Below are 19,440 nucleotides of genomic sequence, written 5' to 3'. Positions count from 1 at the left end.
GGGAGAGAGGGCCGACTGAATTGCGGAGGTGATAATTGAATGGGCGGGCGCTGGAAGGCAAGATAGCGCGCAGCCCATTCCTCTCCGGGACATTGTTTATTGGCGCTCATCAATTGCTCTTTTTCCCCGGCGCCCGCACTGCAACGGCGCGCATAATGATTATTGAGAATGCGCCAATGGCCTCGACCCGTGCCATTCGCTCGAAGAAATACGAAGATCACTTATTTTTATGTTTGTTTATTCGGTTATTGTTTATTTTAATGGATGTATTCTTGTCCGCTTTGATGAGCTTCCTCATTTTCAGGGGATTGTTCTGGCGAAATGCGGCGTGAAATCCTTTAGAGTTGTTTTTTTTTATTTTCTGTTGCATATAGATAATTCCGGGGGCTTGAGAGTTATTGTTTCATGAATATATTTTGCGTTTATGATGACTGGGTACAAATAACAGCGTTTATTTCAGAGTTCTTGTTCTATTATACATTTTACATTCCACGACGAGGTAACCCATAAATAAACATTCATAAACATTATACTCATTTCTCGTTATCAGGAAAATACCATTTTCCGGAGAGACGCAGAAATAACCTTCAGCGAAGACAAGAAAGAAAAGAGAAAAAAAAACGCAATTTAGAACAGCCGAGTAAACAGGATAATTTCGAAGGCGAATAGATCAACCGGGCCGTCATATAACATGTTATTGCTGCGGAAAGAGCGGGTAATGATAGAGATGGAGAGGGAGAGGGAGCGAAAGAGGGAGGGTGAGGGTGAGGGAGGGAGATGTGAAGGAGAGGGAAAGGGAGGGGGGGTGAAGTAGAGGGAAAGGGAGGGAGGTCGAGGGAGGAAGGGTAAAGGAGAGGGAGAGGGTGAGTAAGAGGGAGGGTGAAGGAGAGGGAGGGAGGGTGAAGGAGAGGGAAAGGGAGAGGGGGGTGAAGGAGAGGGAAAGGGAGGGAGGGTGAAGGAGAGGGGAGAGGGAGAGAGAGAAGGCGAGGGAGAGAGATAGAAGGGTATATGGGGTAAAAGGGCTTTGAATAGGGCCTCGGAGTCTCCGCCGCGCGCGTCGTGTGGTCTTCGCCGCCAAATGTGGTTCGTCTTCCTCGTGGTGCGAAGGGGTCGTTGTTACCTCGTTTCCCTTCCTGGTGTGTGCGTGTCATGGCACAGCACCTGGGCCTTCTGCAGACCACACACACACACACACACACTCACGCTCACGCTCACACTCACACTCACACTCACACTCACACTCACACTCACACTCACACTCACATCACATCACATCACATCACATCACACTCACACTCACACTCACACTCACACTCACACTCACACTCACACACACACACACACACACACACACACACACACACACACACACACACACACACACACACACACACACACACACACACACATACAAACAGACTAACAAATAAACAAACACACACGTTCGCTTGATATCGCTTCCGCCCGATGTACATTCAGTGAAAGAGGTTTATACAAATGGCTATTAATTAAAGGCAAACATTCTCTTGACCTGAATATTCATGTTGTTATTTTTGGCCTCCAAAATCATGCATGAATTAGTATTAATAGTATATTTTTTAAAAGTTTATTTATATATATATTTTACATTTATATTAAATAGATCTTATTTTGATAGCATATATACTACAGGTAACATTACCATATTTCTTTCTATTCTTCTCTTTCTAAATCCTATCTCCTTCTATCCGATCCTTCCGTCCATCTTCCCCTCTTCCCCCTCACTCTTTTTCCCCTCGCCCCCTTTCCCTCGGGGAGTGACAGCGGGTATCACTCCCCTTCCATGACCCGTGCGATGAATCTTTAATGGCCGCTTTAGACGTTGAGGGAAATTCGAGGGGAACCTGTCATTGTGAGGAACGAAGCCCGGCATTAAAGCGTTGTGTGTGTGTGTGTGTCTGAATACCTTAGATAAAATGGTATACTTTTGTGCAGATTAGTTACAGAGATACTGATATAGATAGATAGGTAGATAGATAGATAGATAGATAGATAGATAGATAGATAGATAGATAGATAGATAGATAGATAGATAGATAGGACGATGTTAATGTGAGGACCGAAGCACGACATGAAAGCGTCGTGTGTGTATCAGAATACCTTAGTTAAAGTAATATATTTATAGGCAGATCAGATACAGAGGTACTGATATAGATATAGATATGAATAGATATAGAGAGGTTGGTTTCACAGGCCGGGTTCAGGATTTCATAATGTTTGACACTTTGAATTTGTCGGTTCGTTCGAGAGGCAGTGTTTTAGCGGTGGGTGCTGCGTGGGAATAGGCGTTGTGAGTGTTTTAGGGATGGGTGTAGCGTGGGAAGAAGTATTTTAGGTGTGGGATTGGGTTGGAGTACGTGTTTTAGGGAACGGCTAATGTGTGGGAAGAAATGTTTTATGGGTGGTGGGTTGAAAGCGGTGTTTTAGGAATAGGTGTTGCATTGGGAGTCCGTTTCAGGGATGTTTCAGGGTGTTGTGTGTGAGCAGCTGGTTAAGAAGCCGTTTTGGGAGGTCGGTTTAATCAGCAGTGCATTGTCATTAGGTGCAAGTAACGCCGTCGGAATGTGCGAAATTGGGAGTTTAAGTAGAACTCATATTTCGTGAATATGGCATCGTTGCTGTGAGTATTTTTCGCAGTGTATAAGGATCCTCGAAATGGCGCTGCATCGGCTCAGAGGGTCAGCGCAGTGCTATGACAGGAGTGCCAGAGACCGAGTTTTGGTATACTCGAGGGAAAAAGAATCAATTTCACCCGCCATTAACGTGCAAATGGATCCTGCAATTATAGATCAGCGATTCATTAAGCGAGCAATAACTTTGCAATATTGGAGTGCGACGTAGTTTTGATTATGGCGATTAAAGTGTCGTTTGTCACGGGAAGTTGGCTCTGTCGTAAATACTCATAAGTACTTAGAAACACAGTTTCCCCGGAGGCTGCGAGACCCAGCCACGTGGAAAGGGTCCCGCGGTGCTCAATGTCAGGTCACGTTCAAGTGGTGCCATTTAACGAGGTCAGGGCGTAATGGGAGAACCAAAGGGAGTATTTCCTCTTATTTCTCTTCGTCTTTATGTTTTGTCAACCTCGTATGAATTAATTAGATATAAAAAAGGTACGTGTCTTGTTCCTATTTTTATATTTTTGACAACTGAATATTCACAGGTTTTGTTTCTATTTTCACAGTTCACTTGGAGGACCTCTACTGCTTCCACTACACGGCAAGCAACGATGACATCGTCAAGAGCATGGGCTGGGACCTGTACAACCCCGCTCGCGAGTACCACCGCATGGGCGTCCCCTGCGACTCGTGGGCGCCCACCGCCCTCAATCACAACTATGAGGTAGGGAGAAGGAGAAGGAGATGGTGGGGAGGGGAGGGGGGATAATATTGATAGAAAAGAGAGTGAAAGAGGAGAAACAGCTAGTCTACCTTACACCTTGCCGAAAACCCATCGCTACCCAACAACACCCGGAATAAGAGGCTAAATTCGGAACCAACCGTCACACGGTCTTGCCTCAAGGTGTTCCAGCGCCATGAGCAGAATATTGGATAGCCCCGGCCGCCTTCAGTCAGACGCCGGGTCCTCCTCTCAGCCTGACGGCAGCTCTCCAATTTGCATTTACTCCCAGACAATTACGACGGGGGAGTTAGCCGCGGCAGTTCGGTTGAGAGGTTCCGCTCGCTCCTGGTCGCCGCCGCACGCACTCTCCGCCCTTCTGTGCTGTGGTTTCGATGGAGGGGTTAAGGGGAGGGGGGAGAGAAGGGGTTAAGGGGGGGAAGAGGAGGAGGTTAGGGGGGAGGGAAGAGAAGACGGGTTCAGGGGAGGGAAGAAACGGGTTACGGGGAGGAGGCAAAAGAGGGATTAAGGGGAGGGGTGAAATGAGCGGCAAAGGGGAGGGGAGATAATGAGGGAATACGAAATTAGGTCATTCACGGGCGCGTACTTGTAGTAATTATGCAAAATACTTAAAGCTCCATATCTAAAAATGGGTAGTTGCAGAAAGAAAGAGAATGAGAGAGAGAGAGAGAGAGAGAGAGAGAGAGAGAGAGAGAGAGAGAGAGAGAGAGAGAGAGAGAGAGAGAGAGAGAGAGAGAGAGAGAGGAAATCAACAGAAGGAAGAATAAGTAGGAGGAGGATGAATACCAAGTAGAGAAACATAGCTCCGGGAAAAAGAACCTCAGATAGACAGCGACTCAGAAAAAGGAAAGAAAAAGAAGGAAGGAAAATCTAAGCGGGCGATAACAAGGCGGCAGGGGAGCCACGTCCCACAGAGGCAGGGTTGAGTAGGAATCTCGGTGTCGTGTGCATTCTCTATGGCCGGAAAGTCGCTTATCATCCCCGGACACACTCTATACATCCCACCATTTTTTCCACGATAAAAAAGAAAAAAGTTCTCTCATAAAACTCAACTTTAGCGATTATGCAAGAATCGGGTTGTCAAGTAAGACTGTAGAGGGTTGGGAGTGCCTTAATTAGCGTTTTTGAAGATTTGAATGACTTTTTTTTTTTCATTTTTTCTCTTTTTTTTATTAAAGTTTTGAATAAAAATTGCTACTGCGTATATTTTGTGCGGTTTTGTGGGAGTTTTGGGTGATTGCGAAAGGAAGAATGGTTGTACTATGTGTGTTTGTTGTAAACAATGGTTGGAAAATATATAGCATTAAGGAATTAAATTTAGGCAAACGTTTTATTTGTCTCCTTTTTCCAGGTAAAATAGGAGTTTCGGACACAATAAGGTCTCAGTAGCTGCATCCTCTTTAACCAGACACACGTCTCCCAAAAAATATGGATAACATTTTATGAAATCAACTTTTTAAGCTTAATGCAACAGTTCAAAAACGCTAGGGAATAGATTCAAACATTATACATTTTCCAGATACTAAGTAATCTCTTTCAACAGTATTTTATAGCCCATTTTGTTCTGAGGTTCAGGTATTATATAATTTTATCCAACAGTGTTTTATAACCAAATTTTTTTTCAGAGATTCAGGGTCCAATTTCACAGTGTATTAACAAGGTCTCCTCCTGCAGATCTGTGACACGTACCCTCAGGAGCTCTTCGTCCCTGCCTCCGCGCCCACGAAGGTCATCCTCAGCAGTTCCAAGTTCAGGAGCAAGGGCCGCTTCCCCGTCCTCTCTTACCTTCACAAAAACCAGGTAACTGAACTTTGCCATAACTATTTTGATTAGTGTGGGAGCTGTTTGAAGTGTGGAAAAATGTTTGAGAGAAATTTTTCAATTAGATGACTTTGAGGAGGATATTTGTTTCACTTTTTTGTGTAAATTTTCCTCTTAAAACAATATTAATGAACTTCCGAAATCACGTAGCTAACATCACGAATATTTCCGAACCCCAGGCAGCGTTGTGTCGCTCCTCGCAGCCTCTCTCTGGGTTTAGTGCTCGGTGCGAGGAGGACGAGGAGCTGTTGGACTGCATCCTCCACTCCAACCCAAACTCTTCACACATGATTGTTGTAGACACAAGACCTAAGGTGAGATAACACTCTGGTTTCGTTGGGGGTTTACTTGATTGTGTAAACATTCCTTTGGAGGATATTGCGGTGTTCTTGTGATATTTTATTGGCAAAATCCCTAAGCATTTTTTTTATATATATAATGGCAATTTTTAAGGCTTTTTTTCTTTTCTTCTTACTATGTATATTTCCGCAAATCCAATCTGTTTCTTACAATTCATGTTGAAGTTAATAGTCGTTTATAGGCCTAATTGTAAAGCAATAACTGTAATAAGAGGTACAAGTTCCCCCATCATCTAGTGAATGAGAATCCCCTTTCAGGTTTCAAGTGCCCATTCCAAATTGTATCCAGCGAAAACTGTTTGAACCCGAGCTGGTTAAAACAAGTTGCTTATAAGGTCTTTGCCTCCACAGATCAATGCCATGGCCAACCGTGCGGCTGGAAAAGGTTATGAGAATGAGGCCTATTACGAAAACATTAAATTCCACTTCTCTGGGATAGAAAACATTCATGTCATGAGAGCTTCCCTTACCAAGCTTATTGAGAGTGAGTATTTATGGACTGTGTCATGTGGATATCTTTTTCACACCAGATATTGCTGTGATCATTCTCTGTTATAGTATGATAACGATTATGTCATATATTCCTGCCAATGCTGTTTGTAAAGAGCACACCAAATATTGATATCTGTGCTAGTTGTCGCATCAGTCTAGAAATATATTCTAAATATCCCTATCGCGGTTATACATGTAAGCACACCACGCACATCCAACACTTTACTTAATTTCATCATCCTAACTGATGCCAAATCTCCTTGTCACAGCATGCCAGCTGGTTACCCCATCGATGAGTGGTTTCGTTGGGGGCGTGGAGTCGTCCGGGTGGCTGAAGCACGTGCGCTCTGTGCTGGAGACGGCAGCTTTTATCACCAGTTCTATGGTGGAGGGCGTCAGCGTCCTGGTGCACTGCTCGGACGGCTGGGATCGCACGGCCCAGACGTGCGCCCTCGCCCAGCTCATGCTCGATCCCTATTACCGCACCACTCAAGGATTCCAGGTGTGTTATTGGGGTCGCCTGTTGCGTTTTAGACTGAGTGTTGATTTATTGTGGTAAAGTATCACGAGTTTTTTTTTTTTTTTTTTTTTTAATACATTGTCTTTCCTCAGTTTTACACATTTTTTTAAACATTGTTAACGCTGATGTATAACGTTGTTAAATAAGATGAGGAACAGTATTCTTTTAGATTTTATTATCTAACTACATGAAAGCAGACGACAAGATGAAGCATTTTAACCTTTTCTGCAGTATGCAGATCCTACAATTTTGGTTAATTTGCATTTGGTATAGGAATATTTGAAGATGTCTCATGCATAATTAGAGTAATTAAAGAAATGATTTATACTGCAATTCCTTTATTGCAGATTAATTCTCCTTGTGGAATTCTGGCTTCTCTAGACAAGTGAAATGTGGAGATTCGCTCCTTAGACTTTGGAGTGAAGCAAAAAATGTATATTGTAAAAATGTATATAAATACTCATTTTCTCCGTAATTCAAGCCTCTAACCATCTCTAATCTTTATATGTGTTATAACAATAACAACAGCAACAGAATTGTAGTTTATTATGATGATTATGATAGTAACGGATTTCATCATAATAATGGGTGGTTAACACAATACATTCAAACACTTACATTGGATAAGGGGATGACAGTTTGCTATTTAACCTTTGGAGGAGTTATCATAGATTTTAGAGCTGGCAACTCTTTCCAGTAAACCAGTGGTTGTTTTTTTTTTGTATTAATACAGAACAGTATTTGGTATTCAGTAAAAATAATGATCAACCATAATCACCATCACAGGCATCATTGCTATCATCATCATCATCATCATCATCATCATCATCATCATCATCATCATCATCATCATCATCATCATCATCATCATCATCATCATCATCATCATCATCGTTTTGGTAATATTGATACTGGTAGTAACATTGACAATAATGATAGCATTATTAATGATACTGATATACAGTAATAACGGTAGTGATCACATTAAAAGCTAATTCTCATAATACTAGTTATCAATGCTGTAATGATACCATTAACATCAGGGACTTTGATAATAATGTGGGAGTATTATAGTTTGGGCACCATTATCATCATTATTAACAGCTAAATCAATAACAGAGGTATAAGCAATAAAACGTAAAGTAGTAAGTTTTCATATGTTACATAAATCCACATAATGGAACAATAGTGCATGCATGTGAATGTACATGTCTATAAACACCTGCCCTCTGATGATATGCAATCCTGAAAGTTTTGGGAACTGCTGGGACCTCGACAAACTTTCCCCCGAGGCGTAGAGAAAACCGGGAAAACTTTATGTCAAATTATGATCCTTTTAATGGGTTAGCAGACAGGGGTAGGGGTGGAAGCAGGGAGATTTTGCTGGAAGATAAGGGTAAGGGAAGAAAGGTAAGGTGGCAGAGATAGAAGGGGAGAGGCACGCACACACAGAGAGAGAGAGAGAGAGAGAGAGCGAGAGAGAGAGAGAGAGAGAGAGAGAGAGAGAGAGAGAGAGAGAGAGAGAGAGAGAGAGAGAGAGAGAGAGAGAGAGAGAGAGAGAGAGAGAGAGAGAGAGTGCGTGCGTGAGTGAGTGAGTGAGTGAGTGAGTGAGTGTGTGAGTTAGAGAGAAAGGAGAGTGAGAGTGAGAGTTAGAGAGAGAAAGAGAGTAAGAGTGAGAGTTAGAGAGAGAAAGAGAGTAAGAGTGAGAGTTAGAGAGAGAAAGAGAGTGAGAGTGAGAGTTAGAGAGAGAAAGAGAGTGAGAGTGAGAGTTAGAGAGAGAGAGTGAGAGTGAGAGTTAGAGAGAGAAAGAGTGTGAGAATGAGAATTAGAGAAAGAAAAAGAGTGAGAGTGAGAGATAGAGAGAGAAAGAGAGTGAGAGTTAGAGAGAGAAAGAGTGAGAGTGAGAGTTAGAGAGAGAAAGAGTGAGAGTGAGAGTTTGAGAGAGAAAGAAAGTGAGAGTGAAAGTTTGAGAGAGAAAGAGAGTGAGAGTGAGAGTTTGAGAGAGAAAGAGAGTGAGAGTGAAAGCTAGAGAGAGAAAGAGAGTGACAGTGAGAGTTAGAGAGAGAAAAAGAGTGAGAGTGAGAGGTAGAGAGATAAAGAGAGTGAGAGTGAGAGTTAGAGAGAGAAAGTGAGTGAGAGTGAGAGTTAGAGAAAGAGAGTGAGAATGAGAATTAGAGAAAGGAAAAGAGTGAGAGTGAGAGATAGAGAGAGAAAGAGAGTGAGAGTTAGAGAGAGAAAGAGTGAGAGTGAGAGTTAGAGAGAGAAAGAGTGAGAGTAGAGAGAGAAAGAGAGTGAGAGTGAGAGTTAGAGAGATAAAGCGAGTGAGAGTGAGAGTTAGAAAGAGAAAGAGAGTGAGAGTTAGAGAGAGAAAGAGAGTGAGAGTGAGAGTGAGAGTGAGAGTTAGAGAGAGAAAGAGTGTGAGAGTGAGAGTTAGAGAGAGAAAGAGAGTGAGAGTGAGAGTGGGAGTTAGAGAGAAAGAGAGTGAGAGTGAGAGTTAGAGAGAGAAAGACAGTGAGAGTGAGAGTTAGAGAGAGAAAGAGAGTGAGAGTAAGAGTGAGAGTTAGAGAGAGAAAGAGAGTAAGAGTGAGAGTTAGAGAGAGAAAGAGAGTGAGAGTGAGAGTTAGAGAGAGAAAGAGAGTGACAGTGAGAGTTAGAGAGAGAAAAAGAGTGAGAGTGAGAGGTAGAGAGATAAAGAGAGTGACAGTGAGAGTTAGAGAGAGAAAGTGAGTGAGAGTGAGAGTTAGAGAAAGAGAGTGAGAATGAGAATTAGAGAAAGGAAAAGAGTGAGAGTGAGAGAAAGAGAGTGAGAGTTAGAGAGAGAAAGAGTGAGAATGAGAGTTAGAGAGAGAAAGAGTGAGAGTAGAGAGAGAAAGAGAGTGAGAGTGAGAGTTAGAGAGATAAAGCGAGTGAGAGTAAGATTTAGAGAGAGAAAGAGAGTGAGAGTTAGAGAGAGAAAGAGAGTGAGAGTGAGAGTTAGAGAGAGAAAGAGAGTGAGAGTGAGAGTTAGAGAGAGAAAGAGAGTGAGAGTGATAGTTAGAGAGAGAAAGAGAGTGAGAGTGAGAGTGGGAGTTAGAGAGAAAGAGAGTGAGAGTGAGAGTTAGAGAGAGAAAGACAGTGAGAGTGAGAGTTAGAGAGAGAAAGAAAGTGAGAGTGAGAGTTAGAGAGAGAAAGAAAGTGAGAGTGAGAGTGAGAGTTAGAGAGAGAAAGAGAGTGAGAGTAAGAGTGAGAGTTAGAGAGAGAAAGAGAGTGAGAGTGAGAGTTAGAGAGAGAAAGAGAGTGAGAGTGAGAGTTAGAGAGAGAAAGAGAGTGAGAGTGAGAGTGAGAGTTAGAGAGAGAAAGAGAGTGAGAGTGAGAGTTAGAGAGAGAAAGAGAGTGAGTGAGAGTTAGAGAGAGAAAGAGAGTGAGAGTGAGAGTTAGAGAGAGAAAGAGAGTGAGAGTGAGTTAGAGAGAGAAAGAGAGTGAGAGTGAGAGTTAGAGTTAGAGAGAGAAAGAGAGTGAGAGTGAGAGTTAGAGAGAGAAAGAGATTGAGAGTGAGAGTTAGAGAGAGAAAGAGAGTGAAAGTGAGAGTTAGAGAGAGAAAGAGGGATGCAGAGTGACTGTGACAGAAAGAGAAAGAGGGGAGTTTAAAGTTAAAATGAGAAGGACCATGGGCTGAAGATGAGGAATGAAAGAAAAGAAAGAAATAGGAGACAGAGATAGATGAGAAACAGATAAATACAGAAGAGAGAAAAATCGAGATTAATTGAGATAGTGAAAGATGAAATTGAGAAGGTAAGGAAAAGATATAATAGGAAATATAAGGTATTTAATGGTAAAGTAGCACTAACTACTAAGGGCTGTAAACACGTTTCTCCTTTTATAGATACTCATTGAGAAGGAGTGGCTGGCATTTGGACACAAGTTTACCGACCGCTGTGGACACATTCAGGGTGATGGCAAGGAAGTGTCGCCAATCTTCACACAGTTTCTTGGTAATTATCTTTATTTATTAATTTCCTTGAAAAAAAGTGATTTTAAGTGCTAAATATTATATGCTGTACTTAACTGTCTCAAAAGGCTTTTACTTGATTTTACTTTGTACTTAAAAAATTAATCATTTAATATGTCAGTGTTCTGCTCAGGTTTCCCTGGCAACATTTTTTAATACAAATTTTATATTACATGTCAATAATTCAAGACAATACTTATAGTGAAAAAGGGTGCAGTGAATAATAATATCATTGTATAAGTAATCAGAGAATCTATCATTATGAATATGACAAGTATGTATGTACAATATATTTGTGTGTGTATGTTTTAACAGTAGTGTTTAGTTTTAGTGTACATTTGGTATTTAAACATAATATAAATGTTTTCAGATTGTGTGTGGCAACTGCAACAGATTCTGCCCTCAGCCTTTGAATTCAATGAAAGATATCTGCTTATTCTTCATGATCATGTTTACTCAGCTCAATTCGGAACTTACATCGGGAATTGCCAGAAGGACCGCATTGATCTAAGGTAAGTTTGGTATTTATATTTCTGGCAGGACTTGGAGAAATGCTTACCCCATTTATATTTCAAAAGGAGGATAAACAAGAAAATAATTAGAAAACTGATTTATTCATGATGGATCATGTGTCTGTACAGATTGGCAGAAAGGACTTACTCTCTCTGGGGCTACATGAAGATGCATGAAAGTGAATACAGGAACCCACTGTATCGACGAGACTCAACTACAGATGTCCTCAAAGTAATTCTTTGTCCTCAGAGCATCAGGTATGTATCCTTTTTCTCTTTTTTTAAAGGGATTATATTTGCTTTTGTTTTCACCTTTCTCCATCCGTTTCTCTTTCTCTCTATTAAGGGTCTTTGCTCAAAATAAAGTGTATTGGACAAGCAAAGGACTTTGTAATATCAGCTAGACTTTATGGTATAATTTTTCATTGTATGCTGCCTATAGGTTTTATATGCTAGAACATCAAGTAACCTGCAAAACAAAAATAATATTTATTAATGAAAGAATTGATAAAATTTATAAGTCAATAAAAGGAGGTTATAAAAACAACAACAAGTTTCACTTCTCCATATCATTTAGTACCAAGTCGCAGCTGAACATGTTTCTCCCATCCAGGTTTTGGCGTGGCATGTACAACCGCTTTGAGAATGGTGTTCACCCACGAGAGCCTTTAGGTGACCTCTTGGCGGCAACAACAGAGCATACACAGGGGCTCACAGACCAGGCAGAGTTTCTTACAAAGGTAAGATTAGGGGAAGAAGAAGGAGAACCTTGAGAAAATGTTGTGAATAAAAAGCAATAAAAAAAGGTTGAAGTTGAAAATAGGATGGAAAGGAAGTGTCAAAAAGGAATCTGATAAAAATAAGATGGACACAGTTGATTCATATGTTTTGACATTGATTTCCATTGATGAAGTTTTTCTAAAATCCCCAGCGCATCACTTGGCTTAAGAGTGAGTTAGAAGTGAAAAGTGGCCATTCACAGAAGAAAGACACAGACAACCGGTTACTTGAAGATGGAGCACAACAGGTACAGTCTTTCCACTAAAGAAGCAGACTTTCTGATTATAAAATAAAGTATAATGTACATTGTATTGAATTGATAAAATCAAATTTTTCTTCATTACTGCATAATGTTAGTGTCAAGTTTTATCTTAAAATAATGTAAGAGTATTATTTACCAAAGTACTAGATCTGTTGTTACCTTATTTATTTGTTTATTGATAATTTTCTGCCTTGTCAACATCTAAGGTCACTAGCAGCTTATGCAAAATATAGTGATAGGGTGGGGCTCGGGGGTAAAGCCCACAGGTAAGAAAGTTGGTTGGTCAAATAGCATTATGATAAAGTACTGTGCATAAAGGGTGGTGGCTGCCATGTTGCAGTAGTAACACGCACAACTGGGAACCACGAGGTTTGGTCACACAGCTCATGCATGTTTGAATCCATTACCAATGGTTTGAGATTAAAAGGAACGGTATCCACTCGGCATAAAATAAGTTAAGAATTAGGAAAAGTGGACAGAAGAAGGGGATGAACAAAATGAAAAGGAAAGGGGAAGAAGAAAAGACCATGCAAAATTAGTTCATGCTAGGGCTGAAGTCCAAGGTAGGAGTGATCCCCTACATTGGGCCTCAATCTCCATCTCCTAAGCCCCCCCTCCACTCTGTTGTTACCTTCTTGAAAGGTACCAAAAACAGTTCAGTGTCTTCAAAGTGAATAGCCCCATAAAAGGACAAGGATTCATAATGAATCTAGAGTGGGGATCCTAAGAGATATTAAGGCAGAATTTGTGATAGGAGTCTTCTTGGGCCAGTATTCCAGCTTAAAGAGGGTTCTTCGGTTAGCTAGAACCAGTCTGACACTGGTTAGAAAATGAATCGGTATCACTGCTCTCATGAAGAGAAGTACCTAAAGAATATTTATATAATGATGAACAGTGAAATGAACACTTACTCCAACAGAATGGAGACGAAAAGGCCAGTCCCTTAGTGGGTGGGCTGAGTATGCGAGAAGTCGAAGAGTCTCTGGTCTCTGTTGGTGCTTTGACTGTCAACAGTGCAGATGCAGCTGTTACACCTGAAAAACTCTCTCCAGGATCCAACTTCATTCATCCAGCACAGATCATAGAGAGTGGCAAAAGGTTGTTGGTAAGTAGTCTTAGAGGAGTGACCTTTGGAGATTGCATTTATATGGTGATGGTGATGTATTTCTCCTTCATTTGTACTGCTGTTGTACTTTATGTATCTTTTATTTACTTTTCACTGTGTGTGAAAGACATTGAAATTATCAAATGAAAGTTTTTTGTTGTATTTTCTTTTACTTGTAGCTTGTGTAAAAAATCATCCCATTATCATGACTGCGTTTTGAATCAAGTTTTAATGTTTTTATTATTGTTGACCTATAAATTACAAACACACCTATATATACATATATATATATATATATATATATATATATATATATATATATATATATATATATACATATGATTATTCTTTCTTTCTCAACAGAGTCAGTTATCCACTTACCAGTCTACCAGAATTCTTTCACCTGAAATCACTTCTGTAGCCCTGGATTGGAAGACCTTCAGAAATGTTCGAGAGTGTTCTTGTTCAACTCCCTTCGACCACTTCAGTCGCAAGGTTAGTGGAGTTGGCCTGTTTTTTTATCGCTGGTAAAGATTTCTAAGAAGGAAGTTCTTTCATAAGAGCACCATGAGAATTATATGGAAATTTATCTAGTTTGTACTGGGGAGGGATTTTTGGATAAAAAGGAAAGTTAAGTGTTGAAATTCTTTTGTTTTTATAAAGGAGGGCGACCATTTGCTGCATTTTAGGTGTGTAGATAGATAGATGTAATTTATATTTATTTGCATTTTTATTTTGTTTACTAGATATACAAAAATGTAATATAATTAATAGCCTTTGGACATCAAGATTAATTACTAGTCATCTTAATTACCTTGTTTGGTTGGATAGTGCACATGTAGCATTTTTGAAGATATATTACAATATGATTCATCCTTATTTCACATAATTTTAAGGAGTATTATGAGTATTAGAATGCATCTTTCTTCCAGTACCACTGTTGGCGATGTGGAGAAGTCTTCTGCACAAGATGCATTGACAAGAAGGCAGCGCTCCCTGGTCACTTGAGCCAGCAGCCTGTACCCGTATGCCGACCCTGCTACAAGGATGTCACTCGTTCCATCTCCGTTGACACCCCATAGATAATTGCTGGTTGCTATTGACACTGTGGATCTTTGATAATGTGGCCTCAAAGTTGTTGCTATTTTCTACTGTATATTTTGTGATGAATGAGGAATTTTGATGTAACTTCAGATCTATTTTCTTCTTATTTTTTTCACATAGTATGAAATTTGTTGGGTTGACCAACAGGAATTTTTGATGCAGGGAATATTAGAGGAGGTTATGGGTTTTACCTTCTCAGGGTATTGTTAATCACAAATGTATCGTAAATCTTAACTGTCCAGACTATAGGATAGAATGGTGTGTATGCATTACTTTTGCATCTCTTTTCTAATAATTTTGGTTGAAAAGTTAAGAATCTTTGAGTCAAAGGAGCTAAATTTGATGAACAGGTTATTCAGTAATCATGTAATTCATGGAGGCAATCATCAAGAAACATTTTACTTTTAGAATAATAATGTATGATTACTTATGAATATTGAGTGCCTAAGAACACAATGATTTTGAACCCATTCTAGTAAATTAAACCTTTTTCTATATATAGAAAATTTCCACTGTGATTTTCCATTATTACATTGCAGAGAGCCCTCATGAATGTGACATGGAATAAATCTGTTCATGTGAACCTGGCCACTGATTTAGCTCTTTGATGCTGACATAATCAAATATAGATGATTTGTAGTAAACTATATGTATGTGTTTCTTTCTTTATTGGTAGTGCAGCCAAGTCATTTTATTTCCTCCATATAACATTTCCAGATAATAATTTTTTCCTATGTTTATCAGAGAAGAGATGCTCCTCATCAGTTGTGATTTTCCCAGTGTATAGAAGGAAAAGGGTTTTCTAAAAAGTTATGCATTGGCCATCTATGATATCAAAGGTTTTATAACATTTTTTTCAATAGAGGTTGTTACAGCTGGCTAGCTGTCTAGTGTAGAATCAAGTGGTTAACATTATCCTGTCAAAGTTAAAATGTAACTCTTGAATGTGGCTAGTCACACTACCAGTTTTGTTTAGTAATATAAAAAGGTACTGTTACCTTGTTAAGTATATTTCTTGTTGTTCATTGCTCTCTGTGGTATAGTATTCCTTTTTTCAATATACTTCACAGTAGATCTTGCTCAGAAATAATTACTGATTTTGTAGTTTTTAATCCTATGTATAGACTATTAAGAACAATACAGGTAATTCTTTAAACATATTTTAAGTTTATGTTTGATAACTGCACTCATTTTGTCCATATTGATCATCGCTGACAGCCCTAATCTCGTAAGCTTGATCATGAAAGAAGTGAAAGCAGAGAAGAGTCTCTTTATAGAACAGAGGATTCAAGATATCTTATACCTGTGTTTTTTTATTCAGAACACTTACTTTCCACATATGATATGGTGCATAATACCTATCAGTAGGGATGCAAAATTTTATTGATGATCAAATCTTGGCTGTTTTATCCACAGTTTAGGTCTCTAGCAACTGAACAATGAATATATATTTGTCCAGTATCTATTACTGAGACATCCTACCTATTGTCATTTCAAGTCCTGGTGATTATAGTTATCAGTGAAACAACCACAATCTATGACTGAATTGTCCGAATAACTTTCAGGTAAACTAGATCAGTGTTGATTCCAAGATTAACTATTTTATGATCCTCTGCAGAGAAGTGGGCTTTAGATTTTTATCAAGGCTGTCTGTAAATACATAATAACCAGACATTAAACAAATGATTTTTTTTCTAGATCTAGCATCTCAAGTAGGTGATAATGATCCCACCTTACACCCCCCATAAGTAATGAAATCTTGCCCTCAGCGGCCAACTACCTTTATGCTACATTTTGTGGCTTCCCCTGTGATAGTGTGCATTGTGATACACAACCAAGGAATAGCAAACCCAGACTTGTGCATGATGCCACATGCAGTGTAATTAGTATACAGTAGCTAGAGTATTCTGCCATCATTATAGAGTATTTGGTTATTTAATAACCACCTGTAAGACATGTGTACAACAGCTGATTATAATCTATTGTCATATAATTTATATTCTTTGATGTTTGCTCATGATCTTTTAGCAAATTTATTTTGAAATAATGTCAGCAATGAGTAGTGTTCACATACCATGTACTGGTGAAGCTCCACAAAGTATCACAGTTGAGTTCAAAGCATGGTGTTGTAAATCCCAAAACTATTACAAGATTTTGGGTTATTCTCTGTACTTGAAAATATCTAGATGGACTACACAAAAATTTGAAATGAGGTTTTTAATTATTATTCATATAAAATCTCACTTTAAGTTCTTTATTCCAATTTTGTACCTTCTTTTGTTTGTGTATAATAATGGTACTACAAGGATTACAGTTTTCACTTAGATTTTTAGATATATTCACACAAGTGTATTTTGGTTCAGGTGGTTGTGTAATTCATATATGCACATGTATTTTCCTTTTATAGATTGTCCTTTGACTCTGAAACAGACTGATGCAAAGAATATTTTCTATGATTTTTTTCTTAGTAATACTTAATTGGTTACCACCATACAGGTAAAATGTTCTCCTGCATAATATACACTTTGATTTTAGTGTTTCAGTGTATTGGTTTGAGGCTAAAAAATGGCATTGAAAATTTAAGAGAATAATCGGTGAATTAAAAATACACTCTTAAAATATTTGATAATGTTTAATATGGATCAGATTCTTGTTAGCAAAGATTATTATAATATTTGTAGGACATTAGTGTGGCATATAAGAACAGATTGGCTTAAAATGAAAAAGTTTGTCTTAATACTCCACAAGACAAAGATATTTAGTCAAGGATGAAAATAATAGCTGATAACTTGAAAAAGTAAATGATAATTACTATTATTATTATTATTATTTTGAGTATATCATAATAACTAGTTTGTATTCAACATATCCAGAGACTTCTTTTGTAAGCAAACCCTGACATTTTTGTGTAGTATTTCTATACAAAACCTCTTTTCTGGAGTGTGTTAATATTTCATACATAAACCCAAAATATTTTTGCATGATATTTCATCTTGCAAATATTATCTGTTTCAATACATATACACTTTCTTTTCTTTTTTGATAGTAAGTATGCAGTAATCAATACATTTTATCATATCTCTATAGTCAGATTTCATAATATAACTTGAAGTGAGATCCTCTATGGGTCACTGTACAAAGGTACGGAAGTGCCGTGATAAAAAAATAAAAGAGTCGCTGTATGAATTTGAGCCTCTTATGTAAGTGTTCTGTGTTGTCAGCTTGTATCTATTGTTGAAATAGACATGAAAAAGTCATGAACTCTGTCATTCATTCTGTAGATGAGGAAAAGAAAAGAACCGAGCATATTTAGAAGAGAATATCACTGCTTCAGTTTTACAACTCTTAAATAAGACTCATCTGTTTGTAGGAATCCACAAAAGAAAAGTGCTAAAATATGATAAAGAATTTTTGATCATAAAACTGCAAAATAGTGTTTATAGGGTCATTATACATCAAAATTATTATAAAATAACAACGAAGACCCATCTCACCTGCAAATATCAAATTTTTAAAATGTGAATGTCTGTATTTCTTCAATGAAGTGAAACACATGTAGAGCAATACTCATTTAATAAATATGTTACCACTCTAGCTTTGCAGTTTCAAAACTTAATGAATAATATTTATGTGCATTTTCTAAGTATTTCATTTGTCTTTGTTTATTCTATAATCCCATAAGTCACACTATGTATCATCAGATCTTTGTCATTTACCTTTTATATAATCTGGGGATATGCCTCTATATGTATACCTGTGAATACTGGATTTATTTTTCATTTCATTGTTCCACTACAAATGTCTCTGCTTGATGGTTATCACTAAATTCTCAAGTTAAATAGTAACTTCACAAACAAAATGAAAAAAAAAAAGATAATAAAAATAATCTCTTCTTTGCATTCCAATTACTGTTTTAAGAAAAGCCCACAATTTTTCATTATATTTGTATTTAATACTGGACTGTACACGCGTACTGGATGGGTGATGTGCATCTCATTTAAGTTTCTTCAATCATTATGTGAGTGGTGTGTAGTCCATGATAACAATTTGTATTATGATATAATAATCTTGATCTGTAAATAGCAAAGCTCTTAACTTGTATGTTGTATATAGGATACTGGCAGCACCTACACTTATGGGCCATTGGAAAAACTACTTATTTTTTACATGTACAATAATGCTGATATTGTTAAATAATGTTATGAATAGCAAGTCTATGATCTGAGGTGTGAAGTAAAGTAAATAAATATCATGTGTTTCTTATAACCTGTGAATACAAATTAGATGAAAGTGCAAGATTTATATAAGCAGGTATAATAAGGAAAATGAAGAAAGATAGACCACCAGATAAAACAGTGGATAATGTTTCCCAATAGTGTCCAAGTTAGCTGAATAATAACAATGATGATCATGATCATGGTCATGATGATCATGATTGTAATCATAATGATGACCATGATGATTATAATGATGATCATGATCATCATTATTACTATTATTATAATAATAATTATTACTAACATTATCATTATCATTATAATCATTATTATTATCACTATTATTATTATTAGTAGTAGTAATTATTATTATTATTATTATTATTATTATTATTATTATTATTATTATTATTATTATTATTATTATTATTATTATTGTTGTTATTTTGAAAGTAAAATATAGTCTCAGATGGCAATAAACTGGAAAAAATGCAGAATAAGAAGCTGTAACCCACAACCTTAGATATTCAGCACATAGCAGAGGGTTCATACTGTTCCAAACAGGCTGCTTTCTGTAAGGTTCCAAAGATGATATCAGAGCTTACTTGGTCAGTGGTAGAATCCTTTGGAGATTGTCCTTAGTGCCCTAATGACAATGTGGATGACCTCCATTTCCTTATAATCCCATACCCTCCATATTCCCATCTCAGTTCTTGGTACTGATTGACTTTTTCCTTTACTTTCTCAATGACCCTAGTGTCAAATGGACATGAAACATCAATGATTTTACAAACACGACCTTGTTTTTCAAAGACAACCATATCTGGCCTAAATGGTCTAAATTTTGGTTAGTTTAGATCTTCATTTCCCAGAAGACTTTTCAC

At 38.0% G+C, this 19,440-nt stretch overlaps 1 protein-coding gene across 1 annotated transcript in view; it reads left to right on the top strand.

Annotated features, from left to right (window-relative positions):
- The window catches only part of LOC125041371 (myotubularin-related protein 6-like), a 49,582-nt gene extending 30,991 nt beyond the window's left edge, over nt 1–18,591 (top strand). The window contains exons 2-14 of the mRNA XM_047636255.1: nt 3,221–3,378; nt 5,071–5,196; nt 5,397–5,531; nt 5,928–6,060; nt 6,338–6,570; nt 10,451–10,559; nt 10,947–11,088; nt 11,218–11,346; nt 11,702–11,828; nt 12,020–12,115; nt 13,050–13,235; nt 13,599–13,730; nt 14,168–18,591. Of these exons, the coding sequence (XP_047492211.1) occupies nt 3,221–3,378; nt 5,071–5,196; nt 5,397–5,531; nt 5,928–6,060; nt 6,338–6,570; nt 10,451–10,559; nt 10,947–11,088; nt 11,218–11,346; nt 11,702–11,828; nt 12,020–12,115; nt 13,050–13,235; nt 13,599–13,730; nt 14,168–14,317 (1,856 nt within the window). The 3' untranslated portion in view covers nt 14,318–18,591. The remainder of the gene's footprint in view (nt 1–3,220; nt 3,379–5,070; nt 5,197–5,396; nt 5,532–5,927; nt 6,061–6,337; nt 6,571–10,450; nt 10,560–10,946; nt 11,089–11,217; nt 11,347–11,701; nt 11,829–12,019; nt 12,116–13,049; nt 13,236–13,598; nt 13,731–14,167) is intronic.
- The last annotated feature ends 849 nt before the right edge of the window (nt 18,592–19,440 follow it).

Source organism: Penaeus chinensis, chromosome 30 (genome assembly GCF_019202785.1).
Source record: "Penaeus chinensis breed Huanghai No. 1 chromosome 30, ASM1920278v2, whole genome shotgun sequence".
Lineage (NCBI taxonomy): Eukaryota > Metazoa > Arthropoda > Malacostraca > Decapoda > Penaeidae > Penaeus > Penaeus chinensis.
Note: the sequence above shows the minus strand (reverse complement) of the source record. Positions and strands in the feature narration are given on the sequence as shown.